Here is a 15310-nt window from a genome sequence, read left to right as displayed (position 1 = left end):
GGCAGAACTTGAGAAATGTTCGAAATGTCTGACTCTTAAATCCAGCACGGACTATAATGTATATTATGACCGATAGGGTATACAGACTATAACGTAAATTATGACCGATAGGGTATACAGACTATAACGTAAATTATGACCAATAGGGTATACAGACACTCATCTGCACCTTTGTGTCTACGTTTTACTTTTATTCATGTTTCATATTCAGATTGATTTTTTTTTAGCCTATATTTATATTTATTGTCTTCCTATTACCCTGCCCATACCTGTACCCCCCCTCCCCCCTGCTGCCATGACTCCTGAACCCCCCCAAGGGGATCAATAAAGGAATATCTTATCTTATCTACCAGTGGGTGAGTGAGTTACTGTATGAGTTAATGACATCAACATATATATAAAAAGATATATCGTAAAAAACATGGAGCCTTCATCAGCCTGACGGTGTGGATCGAGCTACCCCCCGTCCTTCTATTAATTAAATAAATCGTGCTCAGTGTTATCGTATCTTGGGGATGTGGGAGTCCTGAGGTAGTGTGGGTGGGGGGGTTGGGCTGGGGCAGTGTGTGTGTGTGTGGGGAGGTTTGGGCTGGGGCAGTGTGTACTGTGTGTGGGGAGGTTTGGGCTGGGGCAGTGTGTTGGGGGGGGGGGGTTGGGCAGTGTGTGTGGGGAGGGGGGTTGGGCTGGGGCAGTGTGTGTGTGTGGTGGGGGGGGCATGAATGAGCGTTGACATTTTTCTTTTTTTAAGCGTTGACATAATTTTTTTAAATGATGACTTTGGATCTCACTGATTCAGTCTCTTCTAACCCAGACAAGCTCCTAAAAGGTTGTCACCTACTCATTTACAAAAGTGCAACTTCCTGAATGTGAAAAAATAAAACAACCATTCTGAGATGTGAAGCCTTTTGTTTTTATTAGCATGGTGTTATTTACTGTAACAGCTGAAGTTATAATATAGATGTAACATGACAGGAAAAAGTACGATTTCTCTTTATGATAATGTCTTTAACAATTATCTATATTTATACACTTTCTTTTTCCCTCTCCCATACCCTCTAGTTGGCTTGTGGTAAATTCACCCACGCCACGTATCTGAAGCCAGCTGCCATGTTTCACCAGGTGACAGAGCAGGCAAACCAGCCCCTCAGAACATCTCATGGAGACGAGCAAGAGATCAATCTCACACCGGGATGAGTAGCCGCAAATCATTTGCAACGTTTGTTTTAGCCTGATTGGGAGCACCAAATGGGTGGGGTTTACTGTATCAGGATAATTAAGTGTCAGGTAAGCTGCCAATCACAGAAATGTAATTTGTATTGTCCTCGGCGTCGAACCGCACCCACCTGGCGCCTAAGTAAATAACACTAAAACAAACAAAAATGTGCTGACACTATTCCGCCCTGGTCTGATCAAATGCACTTCAACTATGTAATTAACCCTCGACACTTTACATATCCTGCTCCACACGTCAAGAGAAGAATTATGAAATGAAGACGTAGTCGCTGATGTACGCATGTCCCTAAAGTGATATTGCTTGAGATTTCCGGACTAGGAGAGATTCTCCTACCAACTGCGAAGACAAGAGCAGACCACCAGGACTGGAGGAATTACCACCCCACCCTAAAGTAATCTCCTCACCGTTGGCAACGCAAATCACTCCCAAGGGAACGTCTTTACACCCTGTGGTTTCATTAATCCCACTGTTGCAAACAAACCCGTCTCAACTCTACAGGTTGTGAAAGCGGTTTCAGACGCCTTGCCGCTCCTCTGAGATATAACTACGTACGAGGGAAGCACTGTAGGCCAATTCATTCCTAGCGATAGTTAGGAATACAAAAACCGCCACGTCCAAGATCAGCTAGGGAAGACTGAAACAGGATGTTTAATTCCTGGATCTCTTTCGACAGTTCAGTCTTGCTAGACTCGTGAACACAAACTCTCTCCGAAAGGAAGAGACAAGAGCAGAGCGTCTGTTTCAAGGGAAGTCTTCCCAGATGGTTCCATCTTGCAGGGTCAGGTACTGAGGTCAGACTAAAGACCCAGGTCAGAGGTCAGTCAGCCAGGTACTGAGGTCCTCTATTCTAATCTTTGTGATTTTCATGTTTGTTCTATTTGAATTGAAGGTATACAAGGTCAGTTAAACGGAAACCCACTATGAAACTCTTAAGGCTCAGAAAATAAACTATACATAATTATTGTAATAGTTTATCAATAATAACATTGAGCATTTTTATTTATACAGGAACATGTTTTGTTGTATTGTTTTTTTTCTTGTTTGATTTTTGATTTTTTTTTAAAGTAATACAATCTTCATGAATGACTAATAAGTTGAGTTGCTATTAGCAGATTACTGCAATGTGTGTCGGCAGCCTGAATGGTTCCTGGAGTCTTAAAACTATGATGTAAAGGTTGAATAGAATAGAGGCCTAGCACGGAATGTTCATAGTTCTTTCTTCCAATATGGCTGCTGCCTGTAACCACTAGTAGAAAGAGAAAAAGAACAACCTAATTTCTGTGCAGTGGTAGAGCAGGTAAAACACTGGAAAATCATGTTACTGTTCCACTGTGACTTGTTTACAAGATCCAGTAATAAGACACGATAAAGATTAAATAGGTATCAATAGAATTATCAACACATAGCAACCGTTGTCTCTTCCAACATGGAGGACAAATGGACATTGTAAACATTCCGTGACAGGCCTCTACTGGACCAGAGGGAGACTGGGTCAGGTCTGGTCTGCAGGGGTGAAGAACATCTCGGGGACGGCAGGAATTCAAGGGATTTCGGTCTTGATTTCGTAACTCAGAGCAGCAGTGAGTCTGTTGGTGAACAGGAGCAACGTGGGAATCTGTAAAGAGGGTAGCATTCCCCCAGCCCCCTCGCTGAGAACGGGTAATATTCCTCACGCACCGGCCCGCCCCGACCAGGTTTAAACCAGGTAGCATTCCACCCCCCCCCAAGCTGAGAACGGGTTTAAACCCGTTCAGAAAAGAGCGGGAAGGGCAATGGTTTCCCCGTTGGGTGGATTTTAAACTCGTTCAGGTGGACGATCTCACATATGAGACTAAAATCTGGGGAACTAATGAATTGTAATGGTGATGGTGAAGCCAAAATGTTTACTGAATTCTAAGATTGAATACTGAGAAAACGTTCAAAACACAACATGTGCCTGAAGGGAATTTAACTAAATCAGAACTGAACCGAGGCGGGGACGTCTTGAAGCACGGTTACGGTTAGCCTACGGTCTAGATGTGATCATTATTACCGGTTGGTCCGTAAGAGCCAATATATCATTTTAATTTGAAGAATGAATTAATCAAGAATTACATTACGTTTCCTTCCTGATCATCAGACTAAGTAACCGCGCTTCAGGAAGACGCCTCTCTGGACGAGAACATTTTGCTTCCATTTCGTTCAAGGTCTCCCCCGTTTGGATCTCAACGGGACTTCCTGGTAAAATACAGGCTAAATAAAAAATAAATAAATGTATGTGCGATAGTACAGCAGGTTGAGATGGTCTGATGGAACATACAGATGGGGGGGGGGGGGGGCCCAAGAGACCAAGTAGAGTCTTAGGCAGTGTGGTAAAAGGTAAATATACTCCAACCACGGTAAATATACTCCAACCAGTAAATGTATTTATTACCATGTTATATTAGCAGGGTTGGGATCCCTGTACGTCTCTTTAGAACAATGTGAGCTTTAATCAGACAGATGTTATCATGTTGTTCATAACGGCCACATGACATCCAGAGGAACCCATATCCAAGTTGAATTCGGCAAATTATTAAAAAAAAAGAAATGTATATATATATATATATAGTATTTTTCTACAGGGTAATTTTACTTCTTGAAATATCCCCCAAAACCGTTTTTCTGTAAACACACTGGGGGAAAACTGGTCTTCAAGGTGCGTCAAGCCAAAGATGAAATGGGACTTCCTGTTTAGCAATTTGGCCCTAAAAATAAAAGCCCAGAAATCGACACATTATTTAATCAATGTCTCGTTTTTCCATGCCTTTATTTTGAAAGCCATCTCACTATATGACTTGGCACACCTGGGCGGCCAGTTTGTCCACCTGTGGGGGAGAAGGGTGCTTGTGTGCATGTGTGTGCGGGGATCACACATTCATATCAGACCCTGCCTTAAAAAAAAGAAAAAGAGGAAAAACTCTGTCCTGTCTTCAGGACAACAGACAGACATTTTCCATATATGGGAATAATATATATATATATATATATATTCCACACGTCATAATTTCTCTTTTAAGTCCCAACTACTTCCATTCCCGACTCCAGGAGGCTGGGATTAGCGAGGAGATAATATCAGTACTCGACAGTAGCTAGCTTGATCCTGTTCTTCCAAAACAGAAAGCATGATGTGGGGGGGGTTGCTTTAACTCCTTATCTCCCCCGTAGGACGCTGATTGGATGGCAGTTGGGAGTGTCATTGAGGAGGCGGGGTTTATGTTATTGGTGGTTGTAGTCAATTGGCAACTTGGCATGTCAGTCATTGGCGCGTTGTCGCTGATGGGCTGTGGCGTCCCTCTCACAGGTAGCCCTCCTTACGGAACTGCTCCTGCAGAATGTCACGGTACTCGTCGAAGCCGCCCTCGATCCGCCTGACATTACCGAACTCACACACCCACAGCTCCTTACACACCAGGCGGATCAGACGCTCGTCGTGAGAGACCAGCACCACTCCACCCTGGAGGGGAGAGGGGAGAGAGGAGAGAGCAGAGAGAGGCGAGGAGAGAGGAGGGAGGAGAGAGGAGAGAGCAGAGAGGGGAGAGGAGAGGAGAGGAGAGGAGAGGAGGAGAGGAGAGGAGAGGAGAGGAGAGGAGAGGAGAGGAGAGGAGAGGAGAGGAGAGGAGAGGAGAGGAGAGGAGAGAGGAGAGGGGAGAGGAGAGTGGAGAGGAGAGGGGAGAGAAGAGGAGAGGGGAGAGGGGAGGGGAGGAGAGAGTGGAGAGGAGAGAGGAGAGTGGAAAGGGGAGAGGAGAGAGTGGAGAGGGGAGAGGAGAGAGTGGAGAGGAGAGAGGAGAGGAGAGGAGAGAGGAGAGAGGAGAGTGTGGAGAAGAGAGGAGAGAGTGGAGAGGAGAGTGGAGAGGAGAGAGTGGGGAGGAGAGGGGAGTGGAGAGGAGAGAGGAGAGTGGAGAGGGGAGAGGAGAGAGTGGAGAGGAGAGGGGAGAGGAGAGAGGAGAGGAGAGAGAGGAGAGGAGAGGAGAGAGTGGAGAGGGGAGAGGAGAAGAGAGTGGAGAGGAGAGGAGAGAAGGCGAGAGAAGAGAGGAGACACAGTAAGAGGAGAGCAGAGGATAAGGAGGAGAAAGGAGGGAGAAGAGGAGACACAGTGAGAGGAGAGCAGAGGAGAAGAGAGCAGAGGAGGGGAGGGGAGAGAGAGGTGAGAGAAGAGGAGAGAGAGGGTTTTACAGGATGTCCTGATAGATCACCCTCTCAGCAGGCTAAAGGCCTCTGCATGCTACAGAAACTTCAAAGCAACTGCAACACAACATCGACAAAGCAACGGTGTTTTAGACACTCTGCCTTTATGCTTCTGCAACATCGACACGCAAAGTTAGTTTAACTAAAGTTAGTTTAGGTTCGTGTTAACAATAGATAATGTACAAAATAAACGTATTTCCAGTGATTTTAGACGTCGCTCTTTTATTTTGAAAACCCCCGACCGGAAGTGTTATAGTGTCTGTTGCTAGCAGCTTAACTTTCTGTGCTTTTCGAGCTAACATTACCGTAACATTATTAGTTTCCAATGGAGAGGACCTCGGCTCACATGCAGCTCAAACTACCTATTGGAATAAATTAATTGATTGATGTTTAACTTGTCCCTGTGTGTGTCCAGTCATTTCGACTAGCAAACGTTGTATTTAACGTTACCTCAGGACGGATACCACTGTATTTACTTGGTTAGCTATGTAGCTAATGTGGATAGCATTTTGAATAGACCCAATGCTAGCTGGCTGGTGTTGGGGAAAATGTGTATGGGGTGGACTAGTTTAATATAGGTCAACTAGCAGTGCTGAAAGACGGTCTGGCTGACGTTCTTAAAACAACTTGGACAGATGGACATTTCAGTACGGCACGTTGTGTGCTGGTAATCTCGTACATCGTATCGCTTTCATATCTTGTTCTTTTCTCTCTTTCATACATACACAGCACACACACAGACACACGCATACACAGCACACACACACAGACACAGGCACAGCACACACACACAGACACACGGACACACACATACACAGCACACACACACAGACACAGCACACACACACAGACACACGGACACACACATACACAGCACACACACACAGACACAGCACACACACACAGACACACACAGACACACACAGTCGCACAGACATACACACCGACACACACACACACACACACATTCCCTGTGACACAATACACACATACAATACACATACGTCTGTACGCAGACGCACACACACAGACACACACACACATACACACACACACACACACACACACATCTCACTCTCTCTTCAATGTTCTTAAATGTTTTACATCATATCGTGTGTGTACATCATATCTTGTTTATCTCTCTTCATGTTCTTAATGTTCTTATCTCTCTCCGATGTTAAATCTACGTATCATCTTAATGTACGTCATGTCAGATCTGACATGATATGATACGTCATCATATCTGTCATGGGGGGGCAGGACTGAGAGGGGATTTAGGGGACAGGCAGAGGGATTGAGAGGGAGAGTGTTTTTTGTTCAAGCTGTGGTGATCCTCTGCTCGAACCATAGCTTTTGCTGTTGGAACTTCTTTTTCCTAAATAAATTACCTACTTGTTACAATTGGAAATATCGTCTCTTGCTGTGTTAAACAACCATCAGCCACAACACTGGCTACAGCTTTATTTACTAAATTATGGAGGCTTTTTAATCGTCAAGGTAAGAGAGGATTTGTCATGATCAACTGAAGGCGTATGCTATGGAACAATATGTGCTTGGGTTTTCAGAAAAAGGCGAGCTATGTGACGCTAATTATTTAGCGTCAACGCTGGAAACAACAATGGAGGATGATATTCTCTGCGGGACTAATATTATTCTATGACAGCCCCGCCCCCATTCGCTAACCAACCAATCACTGCTACGCAATATCAACGCAACGGTTGTTTAGGTTAGATTTGAGGGACATGTACGCAACGTCCAAGCAACACAGTCTACAAGACCCTCTAAAACAACCGCGCTGAAATCGCGCCGATGTTGTGTTGCAGTTGCTCTGAAGTTTCTGTAGCATGCAGAGGCCTTAAGGCAGATCCAGGGATGAGTGATCTAATGACTTTATGTCAGAATAATCAAGGAATGACTTTCAGTATCGATATACATCACCGTATACAAAATACATATTACAACTTTATTACTGAACTAAGAATTTTGTATTGTGAAAAATGTGTATTACAGTAAAATATTAATAATAAACTCTTCAGTAGCGTCTCTCTTACTTTGTACTTGTTGAGTGCCTTAGCCAGAGCCTCGATGGTCTCCATGTCCAAGTGATTGGTCGGCTCATCTAGAATGTAGAAGTTTGGACTGAGAGACACAGAGAGAGAGAGAGAGAGAGAGAGAGAGAGAGAGAGAGAGAGAGAGAGAGAGAGAGAGAGAGAGAGAGAGAGAGACAGAGAGAGATAGTGAGAGAGAGAGAGACAGTGAGAGAGAGAGACACACAGAGAGACAGAGAGACACAGAGAGAGAGAGAGACAGTGAGAGAGAGAGAGAGAGAGAGAGAAAGAGACACAGAGAGAGAGACAGAGACACACAGAGAGAGAGAGAGAGAGAGAGAGAGAGAGAGAGAGAGAGAGAGAGAGAGAGAGAGAGAGAGAGAGAGAAATAAGGTATTACTTCTGGTTCAGATCTTCTCTCAATGCTAGAATATAAACCTAATTTGGGTATAAGAGCTACACAAACATGTATGACCTCATAAAGTCAGAGACCCATTCATTATCTATGGAGCAGCCCAATAATCACCAATTGGAGGCTTCTCTCTCAGATTTCTAGGTTTAGGACAGTTGTGCGTGTTCACAAATACATATAAAATGGGTGGCATTCCCATTTAATTAATCTAGGGCTCTAGATCCTGTGGTTATTGTACAACCTGGCCAAACTCTCTAGGGCTCTAGTCCCTGTGGTTATTGTACAAACTGGCCAAACTCTCTTCATCTATGGTTTCCGTTGTATGACGTGACCAAACTCTCTTAATCTATGGCTCTAGTTTGTGCGGTTTCTGTTGTATGACGTGACCAAACTCTGTTATGTAGGGCTCTAGGTCTGTGGTTAGTTACCATGGCATGGTCATCTGAGCGAAGGCCACGCGACTCTTCTGTCCTCCCGACAGGCTGGCGACGGGCCTGGTGGCCAGCTCCCCTGTGATGCCGTACCCTCCCAGCTGGTGTCTGTACTCCTCCTCGTTCCGCCCTGAACAGACGTCACACACATTCATCACCATGGCCCGTCACTGTACCCTCCCAGCTGAGCAGACGTTACACATTAATCACCATGGCCCGTCACTGTACCCTCCCAGCTGAGCAGACGTTACACACATTAATCACCATGGCCCGTCACTGTACCCTCCCAGCTGAACAGACGTGTTACACATTAATCACCATGGCCCGTCACTGTACCCTCCCAGCTGGTGTCTCCTGAGCAGACGTGTTACACATTAATCACCAGTGCTCCCAGTATACATCAAGGAAACTATAAAGGAAGGAAGGGTCATCATGTCCGAACCAAGGAAACTATTAAAAAAAGAAAAAGCTGCGGTCTGCAAAGTAGCCGCTTCCAGGAGATTGACAGAAGTGATTTTCTTTATAAAAACAAGATTTGGTGTTCAAAAAGGTATTCCTTTTAAAAAAATGAGTCTTGAAAAAGAGGGGTCGTCTTATAAACAGGGTCGACATATAACCAGGGTCGTCTTATATTCTGACCAATACGAGATATGCATTAAATATGTTAATGGCAATAACTAGAGTATAGTAAGAGTGTAGTAAGAGTATAGGTAGAGTATAGTAAGAGTATAGTAAGAGCATACATAGAGTATAGGTAGAGTATAGTAAGAGTATACGTAGAGTATAGGTAGAGTATAGTAAGAGTATAGGTAGAGTATAGTAAGAGTATAGGTAGAGTATAGTTAGAGTATAGTAAGAGCATACATAGAGTATAGGTAGAGTATAGTAAGAGTATACGTAGAGTATAGGTAGAGTATAGTAAGAGTATAGGTAGAGTATAGTAAGAGTATAGGTAGAGTATAGGTAGAGTATACGTAGAGTATAGGTAGAGTATAGTTAGAGTATAGGTAGAGTATAGGTAGAGTATAGTAAGAGTATAGTAAGAGCATACATAGAGTATAGGTAGAGTATAGTAAGAGTATACGTAGAGTATAGGTAGAGTATAGTAAGAGTATAGTAAGAGCATACATAGAGTATAGGTAGAGTATAGTAAGAGTATACGTAGAGTATAGGTAGAGTATAGTAAGAGTATAGTAAGAGCATACATAGAGTATACGTAGAGTATAGGTAGAGTATAGGTAGAGTATAGTAAGAGTATAGTAAGAGCATACATAGAGTATAGGTAGAGTATACGTAGAGTATAGGTAGAGTATAGTAAGAGTATAGGTAGAGTATAGGTAGAGTATAGGTAGAGTATAGTAAGAGTATAGGTAGAGTATAGGTAGAGTATAGGTAGAGTATAGGTAGAGTATAGTAAGAGTATACGTAGAGTATACGTAGAGTATAGGTAGAGTATAGGTAGAGTATAGGTAGAGTATAGGTAGAGTATAGGTAGAGTATAGGTAGAGTATAGGTAGAGTATAGGTAGAGTATAGGTAGAGTATACGTAGAGTATAGGTAGAGTATAGGTAGAGTATACGTAGAGTATAGGTAGAGTATAGGTAGAGTATAGTAAGAGTATAGGTAGAGTATAGGTAGAGTATAGGTAGAGTATAGGTAGAGTATAGGTAGAGTATAGGTAGAGTATAGGTAGAGTATAGGTAGAGTATAGTAAGAGTATAGGTAGAGTATAGGTAGAGTATAGGTAGAGTGTAGGTAGAGTATAGGTAGAGTATAGTAAGAGTATAGTAAGAGTATAGTAAGAGTATAGGTAGAGTATAGGTAGAGTATAGGTAGAGTATAGGTAGAGTATAGTAAGAGTATAGGTAGAGTATAGGTAGAGTATAGGTAGAGTATAGGTAGAGTATAGGTAGAGTATAGTAAGAGTATAGTAAGAGTATAGGTAGAGTATAGGTAGAGTATAGGTAGAGTATAGGTAGAGTATAGTAAGAGTATAGTAAGAGTATAGGTAGAGTATAGGTAGAGTATAGGTAGAGTATAGGTAGAGTATAGTAAGAGTATAGTAAGAGTATAGTAAGAGTATAGTAAGAGTATAGGTAGAGTATAGGTAGAGTATAGGTAAAGTATAGGTAGAGTATAGGTAGAGTATAGTAAGAGTATAGTAAGAGTATAGGTAGAGTATAGGTAGAGTATAGGTAGAGTATAGTAAGAGTATAGTAAGAGTATAGTAAGAGTATAGGTAGAGTATAGGTAGAGTATAGGTAGAGTATAGGTAGAGTATAGTAAGAGTATAGTAAGAGTATAGGTAGAGTATAGGTAGAGTATAGGTAGAGTATAGGTAGAGTATAGGTAGAGTATAGTAAGAGTATAGTAAGAGTATATGTAGAGTATAGGTAGAGTATAGGTAGAGTATAGGTAGAGTATAGGTAGAGTATAGTTAGAGTATAGGTAGAGTATAGGTAGACTATAGGTAGAGTATAGGTAGAGTATAGGTAGAGTATAGGTAGACTATAGGTAGAGTATAGGTAGAGTATAGGTAGAGTATAGGTAGAGTATAGGTAGAGTATAGGTAGAGTATAGGTAGAGTATAGGTAGAGTATAGTAAGAGTATAGGTAGAGTATAGGTAGAGTATAGTAAGAGTATACGTAGAGTATAGGTGGAGTATAGGTAGAGTATAGGTAGAGTATAGTTAGAGTATAGGTAGAGTATAGGTAGAGTATACGTAGAGTATACGTAGAGTATACGTAGAGTATAGGTAGAGTATAGGTAGAGTATAGGTAGAGTATAGGTAGAGTATAGGTAGAGTATACGTAGAGTATAGGTAGAGTATAGGTAGAGTATAGTAAGAGTATAGGTAGAGTATAGGTAGAGTATAGGTAGAGTATAGGTAGAGTATAGGTAGAGTATAGGTAGAGTATAGGTAGAGTATAGGTAGAGTATAGGTAGAGTATAGGTAGAGTATAGGTAGAGTATAGGTAGAGTATAGGTAGAGTATAGGTAGAGTATAGGTAGAGTATAGGTAGAGTATAGTAAGAGTATAGGTAGAGTATAGGTAGAGTATAGGTAGAGTATACGTAGAGTATACGTAGAGTATAGGTAGAGTATAGGTAGAGTATACGTAGAGTATAGGTAGAGTATAGGTAGAGTATAGGTAGAGTATAGTAAGAGCATAGAAAGCAGCAGTTAGTTTACTTCCTGTTTGGGAACATCAATGTTTGACGGCGGAACGTCATTCAACTCTTTGCGTAGGAGCGTGGAGGAAAGGTTTCCTCAGTCTTGTTCAGGAAAGCCGCGGTCATGAGCCGGTGATAATATTAGCTACCGTTTCTTCACGCGCACTGTGACAAGAGAGTGAGTCAACTTTATATCCGTCTGATGAGCCATGGATCTGGCTGCACTCAATGTACCGTTTAAACATGTCTTCACATCTTCCTCAATAAGAGACATGTGACGGGGGACAGTCGCTCAGCAGAAACACACAGACCACAGTTTGTCGTCATCGCTTTCAATGTTCCCCCTAAGGTGCGCCTGTGCACGCGCGCGCACATGGCCAAATGCTCCCGCGCACATCTGAAATCGGTTGCGCACAGAAACGTTTGTGTAAAAAAAAATAAAAAAAGACATTTGTTTGGATGCACGTAATTTACATGTCCTGGGTTGGCTAGCTCTTGGATACGATCCAACCTATTGCGTGGCACCACAGCGAGACGCGACGACAGGAATAAGCAGTTGCAAAAGAACAGATCTGACAGCCAGCAAGTGAAAGTGCTCATTGACAATGTACTACTCGGCATACAAATGAACGCATCGATGCTGTCTGTTCTTGATCATGTGGCAAAATATGTGAGTATCCCAAAACACTGGCGGAGCAAGAACTATGCCTTTGAGTTTGTGAAGTCAATCAATGCAATTGTACAGAATGAGACTATGTGCAATATTCAAAATAACCCGTTTCATACTTTGATAGTAGATGAGAGCACAGACATCACAGTGCACAAAATGCTAGTTCTGTATATAAAATACAGGGAGTTTTGATGTCAACTACAAAACTGAGTTTGGTGGCATGATGCATCATTCAGTTAATGTCATGCACTGCTCCAGCTATTGTTGAGGCCATCACGCAGTTTTATTCCAAACATGAATTAGACATGCAGAGAATGGTGATGCTGACCTCTGATGGTGCCTCAGTAATGCTAGGAAAGAGGAGTAAACAAGTGACTCTTTTCTGATGTGCAGTGTTCTGATGTGCAGTGTGCACACAGACTAACAGAAAGGACTAAGTAAGAGCTAAAACCAGACCAGAGGAGAAGAGCTGCCTTTGGATTCTTTTATTTATTATTTTTTGAGGAACAGAGGAGTAAACAAGTGACTCTTTTCTGATGTGCAGTGTTCTGATGTGCAGTGTTCTGAATGATGTGCAGTGTTCTGATGTGCAGTGTTCTGATGTGCAGGTGTTCTTATGTGCAGTGTTCTGATGTGCAGGTGTTCTGATGTGCAGTGTTCTGATGTGCAGTGTTCTTATGTGCAGGTGTTCTTATGTGCAGTGTTCTGATGTGCAGTGTTCTGATGTGCAGTGTTCTGATGTGCAGGTGTTCTGATGTGCAGTGTTCTGATGTGCAGTGTTCTGATGTGCAGTGTTCTGATGTGCAGTGTTCTGATGTGCAGTGTTCTGATGTGCAGTGTTCTGATGTGCAGTGTTCTGATTTGCAGTGTTCTGATGTGCAGTGTTCTGATGTGCAGTGTTCTGATGTGCAGTGTTCTGATGTGCAGGTGTTCTGATGTGCAGTGTTCTGATGTGCAGTGTTCTGATGTGCAGTGTTCTGATGTGCAGTGTTCTGATGTGCAGTGTTCTGATGTGCAGTGTTCTGATGTGCAGTGTTCTGATGTGCAGTGTTCTGATGTGCAGTGTTCTGATGTGCAGTGTTCTGATGTGCAGTGTTCTGATGTGCAGGTGTTCTTATGTGCAGTGTTCTGATGTGCAGTGTTCTGATGTGCAGTGTTCTGATGTGCAGTGTTCTGATGTGCAGTGTTCTGATGTGCAGGTGTTCTTATGTGCAGTGTGCACACAGACTAACAGAAAGGACTAAGTAAGAACTAAGACCAGACCAGAGGAGTCTGGAAACAAGTGAAGGTGAAAGGTTTAGAGGGAGGGAGAGAGAGAAGAGGGAGGGAGGACGTTGCTCTGTATCGTCAATGGTCAAATAAATATTTTGTGTATTTCTGTGTATCAGCTAAATGTGTAGATTTTTATGTTGGATATTAAGGTAAAAAATTTTTTACAAACCGCCGCTTATCAACCAACCGGTTAATCGGAAGGTGACGTATGTTGCTCAGTAGTTGCTGATGTCTGCTCAGGAGGTTTGAGTGTTTGCTCAGACCGAAAGAAAATTAGAGGGAACATTGATCGCTTTGCTTACCTGGGAATTTGTTAAGTAACAGCTCAATAGAACAGACGTTGAGATCCAGCTGATCCACGTGATGCTGGCTGAAGTAGCCGATCTTCAGGTTTCTGCAAGATATAAATATATCATCAATACAATCACAGCAGGAAATAGTTGTGTGTTGTTTTCCCAACATGCTATGGCTAATGTGCTTTGCTTAGTTTTAATTTTATTAAACAAATTGTTGTTCTTACAACTTGTGCTGTATAATGACAATACATTTGAATAAAAAAACAACTACAGTTAGTTTAATAAAGATATGTTGAAAATTAAGCAAAAGGAAATGTTTTGTTCTATTGCTCCATTGTGATTGGATGGGACATTGTAACATAGGAACTGGTACCTGGCTTACACCACTTAGTAACGGGACCTAAACCAAATAAAGCTCTGGGGCCAGTTGTACAAAACACCTTACGTTTTATCCTTAAGTATGACACTTAAGGCTTAATTTATCCTTAGCCGAGGGTCGGGTGTGGCACATACCTAAAAATGTTTTCCTTTGCTAAGGTCTTCCATGCAACGGTTTAACAATTCTCTTTTTTCTTTTCTTTTTAAGATTTATTTTTAGCATTTTTACAGCTTTATCCACGTCAGACATGACCGAGCAGAGAGAGGAAGGTCGGGAGAAGATATGGGGGGGAAAGACATGCGGCAAATGTATGTCGGGTTCGGGAGACGAACCCGGGTCGACCGCGTAGCACCGCAGTGCGTTACATGGTGCGCCACCCTGGCGCCCCCGGTTTAACAAATTTTAAGGGACTCCCTAGTATAAGACCAAGATACAGAGAAATCCTTAAATACACAAGTGAAGGAAATCCCAGGTTGTGCTGATAGACTGATCTCTGCCTACACAGCACCACAGATGTGCTGATACTGAACGGCAGCTTTTAATACAGACTATTAGAATGTATGCGACATGCCACTTGTGCCTAAATGCCAGACAGTTTTCAGACCTCTCTCTTTTTCCCTTGATAACTTTATTAATCTCGCTCTATATAATTAGGAAACATGAAAGTGTTAAACCCGAATTGGACATTAAATAGTTAATACTACATCGTGGTCAGTGGCTTTCTTGCATGTGGATGTGGAACGGGAGAATCGAAGTTTGAGAGCGTCCGAAGCTTATGGCATTAGCGTGTTTTGGAAACTACACTAAATCAAATCAAATCAAATCAAATCAAATGTATTTGTAAGGCCCGACAACACACGTTAATGTCCCCATGGGCCGGACACATCTTCTTTATACAAGTCAAGAAGAAACATCACAATAAGTCAAGAACAAAACAAGAACACCATAAGGTCCAACAAATTTAAAATAAATGCAAAATAAATGACATACCCCACGCGAAGGTAAGGAAAAACTCACTAAAACCTAGCAATAGGAAATAATGCACCACAGGCAATGTGGAGGAGAGAAACCTTAGAAGGGCCGTTCAAGGGGGGATCTCCCTTCTTAGATGTCGGTGATAGTAGTGTTACAGACGGACAGTTGGTAAGCATGCACTCACTACTTATAAAGGTTCTAGACTTGTTATTG

General features: G+C 42.5%; 1 protein-coding gene across 1 annotated transcript in view; it reads right to left on the bottom strand.

Moving 5' to 3' along the window:
- Positions 1 to 3617: 3617 nt before the first annotated feature.
- Positions 3618 to 15310, bottom strand: part of abcf3 (ATP-binding cassette, sub-family F (GCN20), member 3) — a 68508-nt gene continuing 56815 nt past the window's right edge. Inside the window, exons 18-21 of the mRNA XM_084316049.1 lie at positions 13750 to 13841; positions 8329 to 8461; positions 7492 to 7579; positions 3618 to 4709 (exon numbers count right to left, since the gene is read on the bottom strand). Of these exons, the coding sequence (XP_084172175.1) occupies positions 4551 to 4709; positions 7492 to 7579; positions 8329 to 8461; positions 13750 to 13841 (472 nt within the window). The 3' untranslated portion in view covers positions 3618 to 4550. The remainder of the gene's footprint in view (positions 4710 to 7491; positions 7580 to 8328; positions 8462 to 13749; positions 13842 to 15310) is intronic.

The sequence above is a fragment of the Notolepis coatsorum genome (assembly GCF_963971535.1).
Source record: "Notolepis coatsorum genome assembly, chromosome: 1".
NCBI classification, from domain to species: domain Eukaryota; kingdom Metazoa; phylum Chordata; class Actinopteri; order Aulopiformes; family Paralepididae; genus Notolepis; species Notolepis coatsorum.
This window is presented reverse-complemented; position numbering and strand designations above follow the sequence as displayed.